Raw genomic sequence first — 15,432 nt, 5'->3', positions numbered from 1 at the left:
ACATTTAAATGGCACGCTGCAGTAAGACTCCTGTGGCTAGAGGCCCTAGCTGCCTCAGGCCCCATCTGACTGTCTGGAGGGCTGAGGTCATCAAGATCTTAAGTGCACCTGTAAACTCATGCTCAGACCACTCACTGGGAAACTGCCACAACCAAATGTGCAACGTTCAAGGCTTGTCATTTCAAAGTCTAATACCAAACAATTCTCCGATTTCTCCATACCACCCCCATCCTATTATAAACATGCAATTCTAGCTATATTTGCTCATCTATATGCTATCTCTGAGAATACTTTTGGTATTTCCAGTTTTACTAATCCTGCCTTAAATAAAAGACTCAGCTCTGGGAAACCTGACAGTATTTAAACCTTCTACCTCCTCTGCGAAGCCTTCTGTGATAGTCTACATTGATTGCTCCCACTTCTAAATTCTGAAAGCACTGCTTCTAATTTGGCACTTTGTTACTGCCTTGTATTTTCTGTGAACTTTTCAGATCTTATCCACATAATCGGCTCTACTCTGCCTAAGCTCACTGACCCCAAACCCAATATATTCTTCTCCATGCATGATATATACAAAGGGAAACTGGAGGAATCAACATAAACCCATCATTGTCACTAAAAGACCCTGGCACCCTGCTAGCAGTCCAGCAGTGTTATCTTTATACCCCTCTTCAAAGGGCCTTACTTACAGACTTTCCAGGTGGACAGTTCCTGTAAGATTGGGGAACTGCTGCACCATGCTTGCACCACGAATGACTCTTTAAGAAATTGAGAAAGGCAAAGTAATTTTTAAATTTTTTTTTCATATTTTATGTTTTAAACAGTTTAAAATTACAGGCAACTATAACTAAAAATAAAACTAGTTTCATCTCTTGAATGTACTTGAAAGTATGATAATTTGGCCAAGTATTCACAAAAATAAGAACAATTATAAATTCTGCCCAAGGGAGAAAAAATTTTTAAAGATTTTGTTTTCTGGAGTTCCAGTAATAAATACTTGTTTTCCACTAAAACAACTGTATAAATATCCAGGTTTGTTTTTAAATTCACATACTTACAGGGAATGAAGATCAGATAAATTGTGAAATGCTGAGTTCCCCACAAAAGACAGAGGATTATCATACAAATGTCTGTGAAAATATCCAAAAAAAGTAAAATTTTCATATGTTCACAAGCACTCTAATATTAAATCTATGTTCACAATGTACATATATCTAAAAGCCTGACTTCTCATTCTTTATCAGGGTGTTTGGCATTGTATGGACACAGCTTCATATAATTACACATTAAAAGAAACTTTCAAAAATACTTACATAGTTCTTAAGAGTGGATTACCATGAAATGCTCCATCAGGGATAACGGAAATAGAATTACTATGAAATCCTCTAGAAAGATAGGAGAAAAGTATTTTGAAATGCATTATCCTCTTGCGAAATAAAACCCAAGTATCTACTGCTGTTCAGCATTATATAAAATACAACTGATAATGACTACATGAAAATTTTCAAAAGCATAGGAAATCTCAAATTTTAATTTTATGTTATCTTTTTCAGTATCATACCTAATTCTTTTTTAACCCACTGCTTAGCTTGGTATCTATCAGATCCCTCATACGCATTTATCTGTTGCTTCATCATAAAAAAAAGGTTTAGACCATGAGAAACAGGTGTTCTAACCTCAAAATCTCTCTCATTGTAGCCTGTATTTAGCCTCTTGGCAATGCATCTTAGAATGTTAACCATCAACTAGCTCATGACACACAGTCCCTGTTGTGCCATGTACAGTCACTAACTCTACCCATGACAAACCCGACATCCAAAATGTTCCCTCAGGCAGGGCACAGTGGCTCACGCCTGTAATCCCAGCATTCTGAGGGGATCACTCGAGCCCAGGAGTTTGAGACCAGCATGGGCAACATGATGAAACCCTATCTCTAGAAAAAATTTAAAAATTAGCTGGGCATGGTGGTGCATGCCTGCAGTCCCAGCTACCCAGGAAGCTAAGATGGGAGGATCACCTGAGCCTGGGAGGTAAAGGCTGCAGTGAGCTGTGATCATGCCACTGCACTGTGACACTCCAGCCTGGGCGACAGAGTGAGACCCCATCTCAAAACATACAAACAAACAAAAAGAAATAAAAACAAAAATGCTCCCTCATTCCTGTGTTTAAATATTTTTATTCTTTCAAGTCCAGTCAAACTCCTTCCTTTTGGTGATGCTTTCTGCAGTAACTCCAAACTTCAATTAGGTGTTCTTCCGGAATGATTTATTTATCCTATTCATTCAGCATTTATTTCTACCTAGAAACAGCTGTCTGTCTTAACATGATCAGTTTCCCCAGTAAGACTAAGACTACAAGCTCCTTAAAGGCAGACACTGTATATCAGGCCTTCTTGTTTTACCAGCATCTAACCCTATACAGCAATCTATACTCAAAATTGTCTCTGTCATCGAACACAATCCAACTTTATGATTATTTGTGTGTTTGTGTGCATGTATTATGGTTACACGTAATGGAACAAGATGTTCTAAAATCCCATTGTTGGAACATTAAATGTTGAGTTTCAGGGATATGAAGACATAAAGAGAATGAACCAATACTCACAGCTCTTTTAGGCTAGGAAGGGCTTTAATAGCCTGAGGAAATTCCCCCAAGTTATTGTAATTCAAGTCTCTAGAAAAAAATTGGTGAAAATATATCAAAATATTAAATAGTGGTCATAATTCATAAGGCATTTTGTTACAGACAAATATTTTTTTAAATCATATCCTCTGTATGGTAATCTTTCTTTATCAACCATATCGTCATTCAAAACCATGTAGGAGTTTAACTGAATTTACACTTTTTCTTACAATAATGAATAAAGAGAAATCATTCTTCTTCCATGATGTTTTTAGGTCAACAAACTTACAAGTTCAAATAATTTTAAGAATCATATATTACTGATGCATTAAATACATAAATCATCTGAATGGTATTTCTCTGAAAATTCATTCTAGAATATAATTCATTGAATATCCATTTGTAAATGACAGCATGAAACTGAGGTTTCCATTTGGAGTTCACAGTGGCTTCCTGAAATTCTGGTATAAGAGCAGCTGACCTTAGTTCCACCATCAGCGTGATGACCTGAGGTAAAAATAATCAGAAGGAGGCCGGGCACAGCAGTTCATGCCTGTAATCCCAGCGCTTTGGGAGGCTGAGGCAGGCAGATCATGAGGTCAAGAGATCGAGACCATCCTGGCCAACATGGTGAAACCCCATCTCTACCAAAAATACCAAAATTAGCATGGCATAGTGGCACATGCCTATAGTCCCAGCTACTCAGGAAGCTGAGACAGGAGAATCTCTTGAACCTGGGAGACGGAGGTTGCAGTGAGCCGAGATCATGCCACTGCACTCCAGCCTGGTGACACAGCGAGACTCTGTCTCAAAAAAAAAAAAATAAATAAAAAATAAAAATAATCAGAAGGACCAGGGTAGATTCACACAACTGTTGTCCTCATGCAGGTTATGAATTATTGGGAATTTTACATTAGTTAGGAGAAAGACAAGCCATAGTGATCTGTACTAAAAAGTCTTAGTTCTGAGAGTGTTTAAAGTTTAATTTCTTTTAACATAAAGAGCACACTGGCATATGATTAGCATGATTGATTTCAGAATGAAAGTAAAATAAAATTGAAAGCTCAGCTCCTTGGAGACCTATTTTGGTTTCCTTTTCCTTTTTGTAACATAGAAGAAAAAATGGCAAATAAAAACTTAACTGCGAAGAGGTTTAATTTTAACATAATTGAAATAGTGTACACAGTTTAGGATTAGGAAACCTATTCAATCTTTCATTTATAACACTAGAACTCACACACTTAGCAAAGGAGATCTGAGTTTGGAACTATCTTCTACAAGATTTTCAACTTTCATATATCCATTGATGTTTCCTATCCTCTAATTTAGATAGAAAAGTGAATTAATAGAGTCCTAAAAGATTTTAAGTCTTCTCATTAATTGACAGTTAACCAGAAAATTCAGTCAAATAAAATACCACAAACCCTGAGCATTCCAATCAGGTTTTACTCACCCATGTAATTGGGACCTTCTCTGAATCATTTACTCATCACAACAGCAAAAATTACATTATCTTTGAATAAAGGCAATAAAGGCAACTAATATAGGATAAAAGAACAAAAATAAAGATCCTACTCTCAATTATACACAGCTACACAATGCCTTTTACTTATATAGTGGTGCAATGTACAGTTGAAAAAGCCAGAGGTCTCAAACACTTTAGCTCGTGGAAACAACAACAAAAGTATCATAGCAGAATATAAAATCTTCATTTGTTACATGTAAAAGCAGATATAGTATTCAAACCCAGTGTTAACAATTAGAAGGCAACTGAGGTCATGGAAAAAATAAAACTATCCAGAATTCATTTTAGAAGTTTCTAACTTCCAAAACTATCATACATTTAACAAAACCAACATTTCTGGAAAGGTATAAATCTTTGTAGATTGAGTTGTTTTGAATGTGTACTCTTTGGGGGAAAATATGCAATTCACACTTTGCCATTTTTAGCCATGGACTTAGATTAGTATTCATAATTAGGTTATTTGATAGCAAGAATTTAGTCCGGTATCAAAGTGAATTAATAAGGAGCTGAACTTAAGGCCAATATTTTTTTCTTTTTCTGCAATGAAGTACAAAATTATACTTTCACTATCACAATGCAGTTGCCCAAAATATGAATATACTTACAAGGTCTCCAGGTTATCTAGTCCATCAAAACAGTGTTGACTCAGGCTTTTAATTTTATTGTTATGAAGATGCCTAAGGGGGAAAAAAAGCATAAAGTGACTTTTCCATCCCCCATTGGCAACTATTATCATTGTTTTATATGTCTGAGTTGGTGTGTAAAGGAATGATGTAGCTAAACATATCAACAGCTAAACAGCTGAACAGTTTTCTGTTGACCACAGAAAACAAGTGACATTGGGTAGTTATCTCTTGCTATGTACACTGCACAGACTCACGAAACATAGACTACCTCATGGAAAGAGAAAGTATCTCTAGTGGAAATATGGTACATACATGGAAGATTAACATTTATTCATATCAAAATAAAGTTTTGATTAGCTCTTAAATATATGAACAAAAATTTGATGAGCTCTCTTACTGAGGACATGAGAGTAACGGTGTGGAGGAAGTGTGTAGTTTACACCAGTGACATCTCCAACAGATTTTAAAAGAAGCACTATTTTGTTATGTCTTGGAAGATTAAAAACACACTGCATCGCATACTCTCTGAACAAGTGGAAAACACAAAATATCCCTGGGACTAACTTCTATGGACACCTCAAAATGATTTCCCTTCTTTTAACATTGAATACGCTGCTGGGACACAAGTAAAAGTTGTATAAGTGTGTGCTGAATGACCCAATTTCTTCTCATGATTACAACTGGTCATTTATCTTAGGGAGATTCACAATTATCATCAGCTGGTAATTTTTTAAATTATCCTATTCTGTTTAATATTGTACAAAAGCAGCTCCCAAAGCACTAACTATTCAGGAGCATATTCAGCGAGGTGCTTTGATAATAATCTGTCAGAAGAAATCTGTTTTTGTACCCCAATTAACACGAATATATGGAATTAAAAGGGATAGATACTTACAGAACTACCAGGCTTGAAAGGTTGGTAAATGCAAAGTCAGGGATGCTTGAGATCTTGTTGAGAGCCAGGGTCAGCGCCTGTAGGGTGGGCAGATTGCTGAGGGGGTGCACAGGCACCTCCGTCAAGCTGTTGTCATCCAGCCACAGATGCCGTAACTGAACAAGTCCTTCAAAACTGTCCTCGGGGACTGAGGTAATATGGTTGGCATCTAAACGCCTAACAGAAACAGAAACAACCATGTTCAGTAACAAATTCTAGTGAAATGAGTCAGTTCAAGTCTCACAACTCAAAACTTTCAAAACAAAAAGGACTTATAAAAATGATCATCTTTAATTTTACTAGAAGTCCTCATAACATCTAATAACTTTTTCATGATCTGTATAGTGTATGAAAGTTAGTTCTTTCTCTTCCTTCATAAGAATGGCATGTATCCAAATCTATATTCTTCAACTATCTTTGGCTTTTGGCTAAGAAGTAACTTTATAGCAGAAAGACATATTTTTTAAAAACACTTGCAAAGTTAATACTGAAATTATGTTTTAGAGCATAATTATCAGACATACAAAAAAAAAAGAAACTAAGCTGACCAAATAAGCTACTTTACTTCCAGTCTTACATTATAACTAACATTAGACATTAAATTTAGTTGCTACTCTGATTCTGTACCAAAGAGAAATATTAGAAAATACTTAAAATTTTTGTATAGCAATAAAGAATCTAAATAGATTTTCAATCATCCTTATTACCTCTAGGCAAGTTAAAAATATAAGTGTCATGTACAGGCAAAGCAATTTTTTCCTCTTCTCTTAGCAGTTAAGTGCTTTTGAAAAATCAGTGTGCCAAAATTAACAGTTATTAAGGTCAAATTATCTGTTGGAAAAATCAAGCAGTTTCTCGAATCAATGTTACTGTGGCTTTAAAGGTTCTTCAATTTTTCCAAAAATTTTGGAATTAAGAACACCTTACTAATAGGATTACTCATATTTAAAATTAAGTCCCCATCTGAAAATCAGGAAACTAGGTCCTACGTATTACTGTTGGCACAACAAGATGTAATTTTGGAATAATTGCTTTTCAACACAAAGACAATCTGGTATTAATATGATGAGGGACACTACGTGCCAGGCAAATCACAGCTTTCCTCACAAATCCCTTGTTGATGTATCTTCATTACTTATATTCATGCCTCACAGCCTTGGACTTCTTTGTGAAAATTACAGAACAGAAAAAAAACTGGTTAAAAATTCAAAATGACTGCATCTTTTTAAATAAATAGTTTGACACCTTTGAGGTTCAGGAAATTCTGAGTTTTAGAGTGGTTTTTGTGCCTCCTGTTTCCTTGCGCTGTTCCAACTTCAGTTCCTGCCATAATTGTCCCTTTCCACCACAGTCAAGTTCTGGGCCCCTGGTCCCAATTAACTGCTCCTAGACCCAGATGCATTTTCCCTTCCTAATGACAGATTAGCAGGGGTTAAAGACCATTGGTCCTGGTGAGTATCTGATGGAAGCTTTCTTTCTAATAGAGTCAAGATAACTGAAAGAACACTTAAAAAGGGAGAGCTTAGGAAACTGAGCAGCTGCCTTAAGAATCTACCTAGAAACACACATTTTTAGACTTGTTTATTTTTGGGGCTTTTAGAACTTGCCCTGAGACAGGCAACTTTTACATAACAGACTGGCCAAGTACTGGCTACAGAGCAGCAAAGTACTGCCTACAGAGCTGTTTAGGAGATTTGCTTTAATGAGCAGATAGGAGTGTGTTCAAACATGTGTGCACGCACACACGCGCACACACGTGCACACACACACACCCCTCGTGGAACTTTTCCATTCTTCGGAAGAAAAAGACTTAAATACATAATCATACAATTAAGCATATTATATAAATAAATATTAATGTAGCTAAATTATACTTGTAGATAATTACCTGCAATTCACTCAACACAGTTAAACTCAGCATCTTGTTAGGTACAAAGGATAAAATATTAAAACAACAGGCATAAGGCCTGTCCTCAAGAGACTGACATTCCAGTGGCGGAGGTGACATACAACATAATAAACAAGTTACAAAATGATAACGAAGTACTTTAAAAAGTACCTCTGGAGTAGATAAACAGGGCACTGAGGTTAAAGACTGACGGACTCTGAGGAGGAGGGTAGTTACTCAAAATGCATTTGGTCAAGAAAAGTATTTCTAAGGTGACATTTAAAGTGAGACCTAAAGAAAAAGCAAGAATGAGTCAAAGTAGGAGCTGGGCAAGGAGTGTTTTAGGCAAAGGAAAGAGCCAGGGCAGAGACCCAGTAGCAGAAACCAACTTAGTATGATCCAGCAACTCCCAGAAGGTTAAGAGTGATTAAAACACAGGAGGAGGGGAGTAGAGGGACCAGGGACACACATGTAGCTGGGGATGCAAACAGGGTCCACATTCCCTAAGTCCCTATAGGCCAGGTAAGGGGTTTGGGTTGTATTTTCATTACAAATTGAAGTTCCTTAGTGTTACTGCAGCTGAAAAGTTTAAATTGTTTATTTTATCATATTGATGATGTATATTCATATTCAATAAAACAGTATGTAATGCACCTCCAAATACCTACAATGCCTCCACTGATACAGAAAATAGTATAACAAGGAAAGTTGTCAGTGCCTTTTTAATATAAATTCCATACAGTATACAACCGTTAAACTCCTGTGAATTCTGTGTCATCAAGGAAAAAAGATAGCCTTAACTTACTGCTAGAAAACTAGGTGAGTTTTGAGCTAAGACAGTCATAAAGCTATCTTCTATACAAAATAGCATAGGTACAACAATAAAATAGCATAATACAACAATAAAAGCACGGATACAATTTCCTCCATTCTAAAAATTTCCAAAAATTGTGAGGTCACAAATAAGTAGGGATTAAAAAGAACTATGGAAAAATGAAACTCTTAAATAAGAGGTTAAATGAGAAAAACGATTTGTGGTGACTCAAATGGTTAATCCTTATCTCTCAATTCACATGTGGGTGTGGTGAGGCACCCATAAAAGTGAAGAGTATGTACTTATACTGAGACCAGTTCTTCAGAGCACTGTCTCAGTGTGGCTTTGTAACAATGATCTATTCTATTAGTATTCATCCTAACTAACAGATGAAGAAAATACTATAATTCTTTAAGTAGATGCTGAAAAGCATCAGCTATCTCACAAAGTGGAAAGAGTATGAGGGTTTATTCAAGGTATTTTTCTATTTAAACTCCATGTGGTAAGAGATTCAACTATTGCTTTATTAGTCGCAGTTTTCTTGTTAAATGGTGAATAACATATTTATTCACTCAATTTCTTTGTTATTTTTGTCTGGAAGACATGCTTCTATTTTCTATTCTCAAAAGCCTATTTTACAATTGACTGAGACTCATGTATTTTTAAATTTCTTGTCTAAACAAACTACAGTAACAAAATAATATTAAATGCAGATATTTAACTGTTGAAAGTCTTTGTTATCAATAAACACCTGTATAATCAAAAGATCTCCTTTCTCTCTGTTCTAACTTACCAATAATGCAAGTGTTATAAACATATTTCAAAACTGAGAAAAACCTAGGAAATTTAATCTTTGAGATCTTTTAATAATCAATAAAAATGTAATCTGATGTTAAAAAATTTCTAGTGGAGATAATTATGACATGTCATTTTAACACCCTGCTGAGGTAATGCTTTAGTTATTTTCACTTTATGGGAGGCAATTATGCTACCTTTTTATTAGTATCAACAACTGGCTTTCAGATTTTATAGTCATTATCAAACATACACTTGCACCAAACCACTTCAGGTCATTTTCAATACCTAATGAACTTTGCTTCTTTTAAGCACTATTCAAAACCACAATGAAATCTTTCATGTAATTCAGATCTGAAGAACAGATTTTCAAAATGACTCAAGTGCTGATAAGACTGTTTTACACCATGAGAGAACTTTAACTCTATCTAACTTCACCACTGCACCCACTCTACTAACAAACGCATGAACATTTCCTTCTTAAAGAAAACAGGCCTGACACAGAGCAGCTCCTTATGTTTCTGATGTATATGAAAACATCCCAATGCCTTTAAAAAAAAGTTTGTTTTACCTGTACTCCAAACACTCATCCCAATTTTGGAGATAATTTAAACTAAGCAATTTGCTCCATGAATGATAAGCACAGTATGCTTTTTTAAAACATGAAAGAGAAACCTATGATTTCTGTGAAAAACATCACTTTAAATCATCTATATTACCAATAAATGTCTCGTACTTTAATGTACTTACTGACCACAAATTAGAGAGAATATTTGTATTTTTTTGGTAATTTTTCTGTTCTACAGTTGAAAATGAGATTTTAGTCTTCTCTTTATTACCCTTTAAACTAGACAAAATAATTGAGTATTTTGATTATTAAATCTTACAAAATGACAATTCAATATGAAGGTCTTGAAGTAAAATATATTCTTAAGAAGCAAAAGAAAACATGACTATTTAAAATGCCTGATGAATTCAGGTCCAAGAGAGGTCAGATGACTTGCCCTGTGTACATCCACTCGAGGTGAGAAAGTGTGTGAAGTCAGCCGAATAACATTTCTATAAGAGAACTCATTCCCATTGATTCATTTTAAGAGTCTATCTAGAACATACCCAATTAGCTGTGGTGAAAAACAAATCCTTATGTTCCATAACTTACCATTTTAGTGAAGGAAGCTACTTAATACAACCACCTTAAATTAAACTTTCATTTCAACTAAGAATTGAATGGCCAACACCGTGGATATTCCTTGTTTATGGGTTAGATACAGTTTAAAGTTTAACTTTACAGCATATATTTTTATTTTCACATTCATTGCTCATTAACTACTAGAATATCTAATCTAAAATCAAACGGTAACCTATAATTTATAATTTCCAGGGATGTCTCTTTGGTGCAGTTAAAAATGGCTTTATGTTAGCAAACTGATGAGACAAGCAGCTCAATCATTTTCACGCTATATTTTCTAACTTGCGTGCATTTCCTACTATTTGCAGTTATTTCAAAGTATAATACAAAACCTAAGAGACAAATTGTATACAAATATGTGATGTCGCTAAAACGCAATTTTATACCAGCACACATAAGGGTGATAACTATTAACATTTTTTATTCAGAGTGCTTCTGGGGAGATTATTTGTTATTTAAAATTAGACTTCTGAATTCTACCTTTAAAAAGAAAACCAGCATTACTTCTAGGATATAGCCTAGGGATCTGCGTTTTAGCAGTCTCCCCCTAGTGAGTCTGTTGCAAAGTGTGGTCAAAGTACCACACTTAGAGAAACTATGCCCCAGAGTCCCATTGTATTTGGTATTTAGGACATGAAGTGAGGCAATGCAAATTTGTATTCATTATTCTAGTAGAAGCTAATGAAGTTCCTTGTTTTGAAGAATACTTTTTCATTTTTTCCGAGAAGTTCCCTTGACCAAATTGAGGAATTACAATCGATTTGTTCTGATTATCATTACCACACGAAACAGAAACCTCTTTGTGGCTGTTTCTTGACAGTCAAGGCACAAGACACTAAAACTTCTGTACACACATAACTGGTTCCAAAGGGGTGCTGATCACCAGCAGTGCACAAGTTCATGGAAGTACACCCAGCAGTGAATACCCAGTAGCTTTCTCTCAGCCTCTAAGACAAGAGAGGAGGTAAAATGAACCACCTCCTTCTCCCTCACCAAAGGACATTTTGATAACATCGACTAGCTATCTCTGTTTTTATCTCAGATGAAAGGATAAATCTCCTCTTTCCTCACAATTCTAGTTCTTTACACCTTTAACAGCCAGAGTAGTCTCTTGGTGAGTCAAGAAACCAAGAAGTTACTTACAAAGACTGCAAAGTACTCAGCCCTCGAATGGCTTCACTGGGTACTGTTTTCAACTGATTATTCTGGAGCGTTCTGAAAGAAAATTTTTGGTTAGTGAGTAACAAGTGATAGTTACCATTTTTTCTTAGAAAAATTCAGAGCCTTTTTTTTTTTTTCCAAAAAATATTTCCAATGGAAAAATGGGGGGGAGGTGGAGGTGGAAAGCATCTAAGACAAGAGAATTGCAAAACTTCAAGAAGCACTTGTTGTAAAGCCAGAAAGGAAATCTATACTGCTATCCCAAGCCATGCCCTAACACAGACTTGCTGGGTAATCCATGTTTCCAAGGGTGGTTTTGTTTCTGGTAATTAAGGCACTCTAGTTAATGTTCATCACCCTGGGTACTATTAGTTAATGTTAATTAGGAGCTATAACAAGTTAACTGGGAGGTATAATAAGCAAATCCGTTGGAATTCCTAATGTCTTTTCAAATTGGAATAAAGCATAGCCCGGAAACATGGACATCAGGTTAAGCCAATTTTTTCAAGCGGATGGCAGATCCCAAGCTCTTAAGGAACAGCAGGAATGTCCTCAATGCATGTGGGGCCAGAAGAGAAATAGAGCTTTGATCATCTACTAGTTAGGGCCTGCCGAATAGACGCATAGATCCATACTGAAAATGAAATCCTTTTGATTTTTTTGCCTGGAGCCATTCCTGTCACATTAATAAAATGGCTGCCTGACATGAGTCATAACCACAGAATAGAAGAGATAAAGGTCCCACCTAGCTCACTGAACCAGAGAGGTCTAATGACCTGCTGAAGGTCATCCAGCATGGTAGTGGCAGAAGTGGGGGCAGTCAGTTCACCTGTTTCCTAATCTGCCATACTCCAGGCTCCTGACCACTGCCAAGAATTTATTTCCTCACCATTTGCTGGCTATACAAATTGTAGGCATCTGAATTCCCTTGAGCTCTAAAATTATTTTAACATTTGGAGCACTTGTAAGCCTTTTTCCCTTTTAGAGTCAGGTAATTCAAAGTTCTTATAGCTATAAAATAAGTAGAAACAAAACCCTACCAGTAAAACTTAAGTATGGGTTTGCTCCAATGCATTAGGCACCCTAAAAGCCTAACATTCAACTGTAATATACTGGAGGTCAGAATACCTATTATTTAGAGTTTTAACTGTTATCTAGATGCAGGGTTGCCGAAATCAAACTCTAGCCTCCCACACTACTCACTGGCCACTCCTTAAATCTTTTAATCCTCAACTAAAAGAAACTGTGCTTAACCTAGTTCCAAGCATGTTGACTACGCAGAAAGAAAATACACAGCCAGCTGTGAAACTCTAAAATTGCATTACTTACAGAACTTTGAGTTCTTTCAACCCAGACAAGGCCTTTGGGTGGATAAAAGAAAGGTCGTTGCCCGCCAATTGTCTAGAAAAAAAAAAAAAAAAAAAGTAGCAAGAAAAAAATAGTAATTCAGACTTAAAATTTAGAACTTACAAAAACCTAATCTGTGATTAAAACTCTATGTTAAACATTTCTCAAGTCTATCTGACATTAAACGTGGACTTAAACCCTTGCTAAATGATCCTGTGAATCTTCCAATGAGATAAATGTCTCTAGAATTTTTTTTTAAGTCCCAATACAATAATTTAAGCAGGCACATTTTTATTCTGGTGAGGTCAAGCAAGCCAAAACACATTAAACCAAATTAAGTTTGCTATTCATGGTCACTCTGCAGCTTGCAGTGTTTTCTAAGGGCCTCATAAATACAAGACTACTGGTCAGCAGGCAAGAGTGTTTATACAGATTACAGCAAACCAGTCTGTCAAGGAAGAATGCTTTTGGGAGGAAAGTCAGCCTGTTATCTCTGCATAACCAAGGGCAGCATATCCAGTGCAAAAGAGAGGCAAAAAGTGAGTCATTGAAAGCATAACTTTCCAAACAATGGCCTATATATTTTTTTCTGAAGTAAACAGGTTTTCCTAAAGAAATTTTGACATGACAAATTCAAGTGGGGATAAAGATAGAATAAGGAAAGGTTAAGAATTCTTTGGATCCTTTTGTAAGAAATCTGGGCACCCAATTCATACTGAACCCTACTTTTCCTCCTATTTCCCTGGGCATAGAGAAATAGAAGAAAAAGTTGAACAGAGGATATTAGGGAGAAGAATCAGGATGCAGGGTAGTGATTCACATAAGTTAACTTGTAGACAGGTGAAGGGAAGGAAGGTTTTCAACTGTGTACTCAAAAATGATGATTGTGTGTTCATATGATTAAACACAGGACTCTCCTGGGTCCTGGTTCTGTCAGGGATACTCTCCTAAACAGCTAGATTCTGTAACTATGTATATATATATTTTAATGCTCTCTTCTACACATGTCTCAGGACCACATAGTCACCAAGTCCTCCTTTAAAATTCCTCTGTTAAAATTTATAATTAAATTTTTTAATTTAAAAAAATGTATAAAACTTAACATTTATAATCCCTCCTTTAAAAGGTATGTATTTCCACTATTCTTCCTATTCCCTCCCTAAAAACTCTGCATCCCTAAGCCTTATTCATCAATTCATTCATTCATTTAAAAATGAGTACCTACTAAGTGCCAGACACACAACATCTTTAGGTTCCCCCCCTTCTAATCTGTTCTACTTGTATATCCTGATTTTAGGGATATAAGAAAGATACTTTACCAGCCTTAAAATGTGAAGTCACTGTGGCCTGAAGCTCTACTTTTAGATGCACTATTTTCTCTTGAAGTGGTGTTCCAGTTACTAATAAAATGCAAATTGCCCTGGGAAGTGTAATCCTTACCTAGCATTAACACAGAGGCAATTGCACTGAAGATGGGGGGGCGGGAAGGGGACAGAAAAGCAAACAGCCAAAAGACCCAGAAACCCAAGGGGTAAGTATGAAGAATTAGTTCTTCAATGGCAAGAATAACAATGCTGGATTCTCAGGCGATACCACCAAGTTTAGCACAGTTCATGCTCGTAAACTAAATTCTTCCTAAAAAGTCCTCCCACCATGAATTTTGTTTCTCACAAGGCATCCAAGTACCTAAATTTTACACTGCATTGCCTTTCAAGGTTTCCCCATAACCCAGGCTCACAACAGCTTGCTTTGTGCTGTCAGCCTTGTAGCCCTTCACCTCCCAGGGCTCACCAGAAGTAAAACAAGAGACTGAAGAAGATGGTTTTAAGGCCTCTTCAGTTGCTTCCATTTTAAAATATTTCTCTTTAGCAAATCCTCTTGGTTCTAGGCTAGCCAGCTTTTTCACTACATTTTTTACTTACTTATTTATTTTATTTATTTATTTTTTGAGATGGAGTCTCATTCTGTCACCCAGGCTGGAGTGCAGTGGTGCAATCTCAGCTCACTGCAATCTCTGCCTCCTGGATTCAAGCAATTCTCCTACCTCAGTCTCCAGAGTAGCTGGGATTACAGACGCCCACCACGATGCCCAGCTAATTTTTGTATTTTTAGTAGAGACGGGGTTTCACCATGTTGGCCAGGCTGGTTTCGAATTCCTGACCTCAAATGATCTACCTGCCTTGGCCTCCCAAAGCACTACATCTTTTAAATGTTTCACCTAGCAACCTCATTTGTACCCCTTTAAACACTCAACTGCAATTCTTATAAATGTGCCCTATGCATGAACTCTCAGAGCTCATCAACTTGGTCACAAGCTACTGTCTACTGGTTGTTTCTTGTATATTAGTCTTGTGGGCCAAGTACAAATGCCTTCAAGAACAGGGTGTGCATCTCAAACTTCTGTTACCACCCACCAACATGCCAATTCATTAAACAGAAACTGCTTTCTCAGAAGCTCCTCCTTGAAAATGCTCATCATTCCGACGCCATAGCATCCCAAAGTCTACCTTAGTGCAACCTTGGTACAAGCA

General features: G+C 36.3%; 1 protein-coding gene across 6 annotated transcripts in view; it reads right to left on the bottom strand.

The window, feature by feature from the left end:
- LGR4 (leucine rich repeat containing G protein-coupled receptor 4) overlaps window positions 1–15,432 on the bottom strand; it is a 106,894-nt gene that overhangs the window by 13,693 nt on the left and 77,769 nt on the right. For 4 of the 6 annotated variants that reach the window (XM_002821938.5, XM_063728501.1, XM_054524564.2 and 1 more), the window contains 8 exons: window positions 12,884–12,955; window positions 11,537–11,608; window positions 5,669–5,884; window positions 4,753–4,824; window positions 2,605–2,673; window positions 1,314–1,385; window positions 1,059–1,130; window positions 690–758 (listed from right to left, as the gene is read on the bottom strand). In XM_002821938.5, coding sequence (XP_002821984.4) covers window positions 690–758; window positions 1,059–1,130; window positions 1,314–1,385; window positions 2,605–2,673; window positions 4,753–4,824; window positions 5,669–5,884; window positions 11,537–11,608; window positions 12,884–12,955 — 714 coding nt within the window. The remainder of the gene's footprint in view (window positions 1–689; window positions 759–1,058; window positions 1,131–1,313; window positions 1,386–2,604; window positions 2,674–4,752; window positions 4,825–5,668; window positions 5,885–11,536; window positions 11,609–12,883; window positions 12,956–15,432) is intronic. The other 2 variants (XM_063728502.1, XM_063728503.1) reach the window with 1 other exon arrangement.

The sequence above is a fragment of the Pongo abelii genome, chromosome 9 (assembly GCF_028885655.2).
Source record: "Pongo abelii isolate AG06213 chromosome 9, NHGRI_mPonAbe1-v2.0_pri, whole genome shotgun sequence".
Lineage (NCBI taxonomy): Eukaryota > Metazoa > Chordata > Mammalia > Primates > Hominidae > Pongo > Pongo abelii.
Note: the sequence above shows the minus strand (reverse complement) of the source record. Positions and strands in the feature narration are given on the sequence as shown.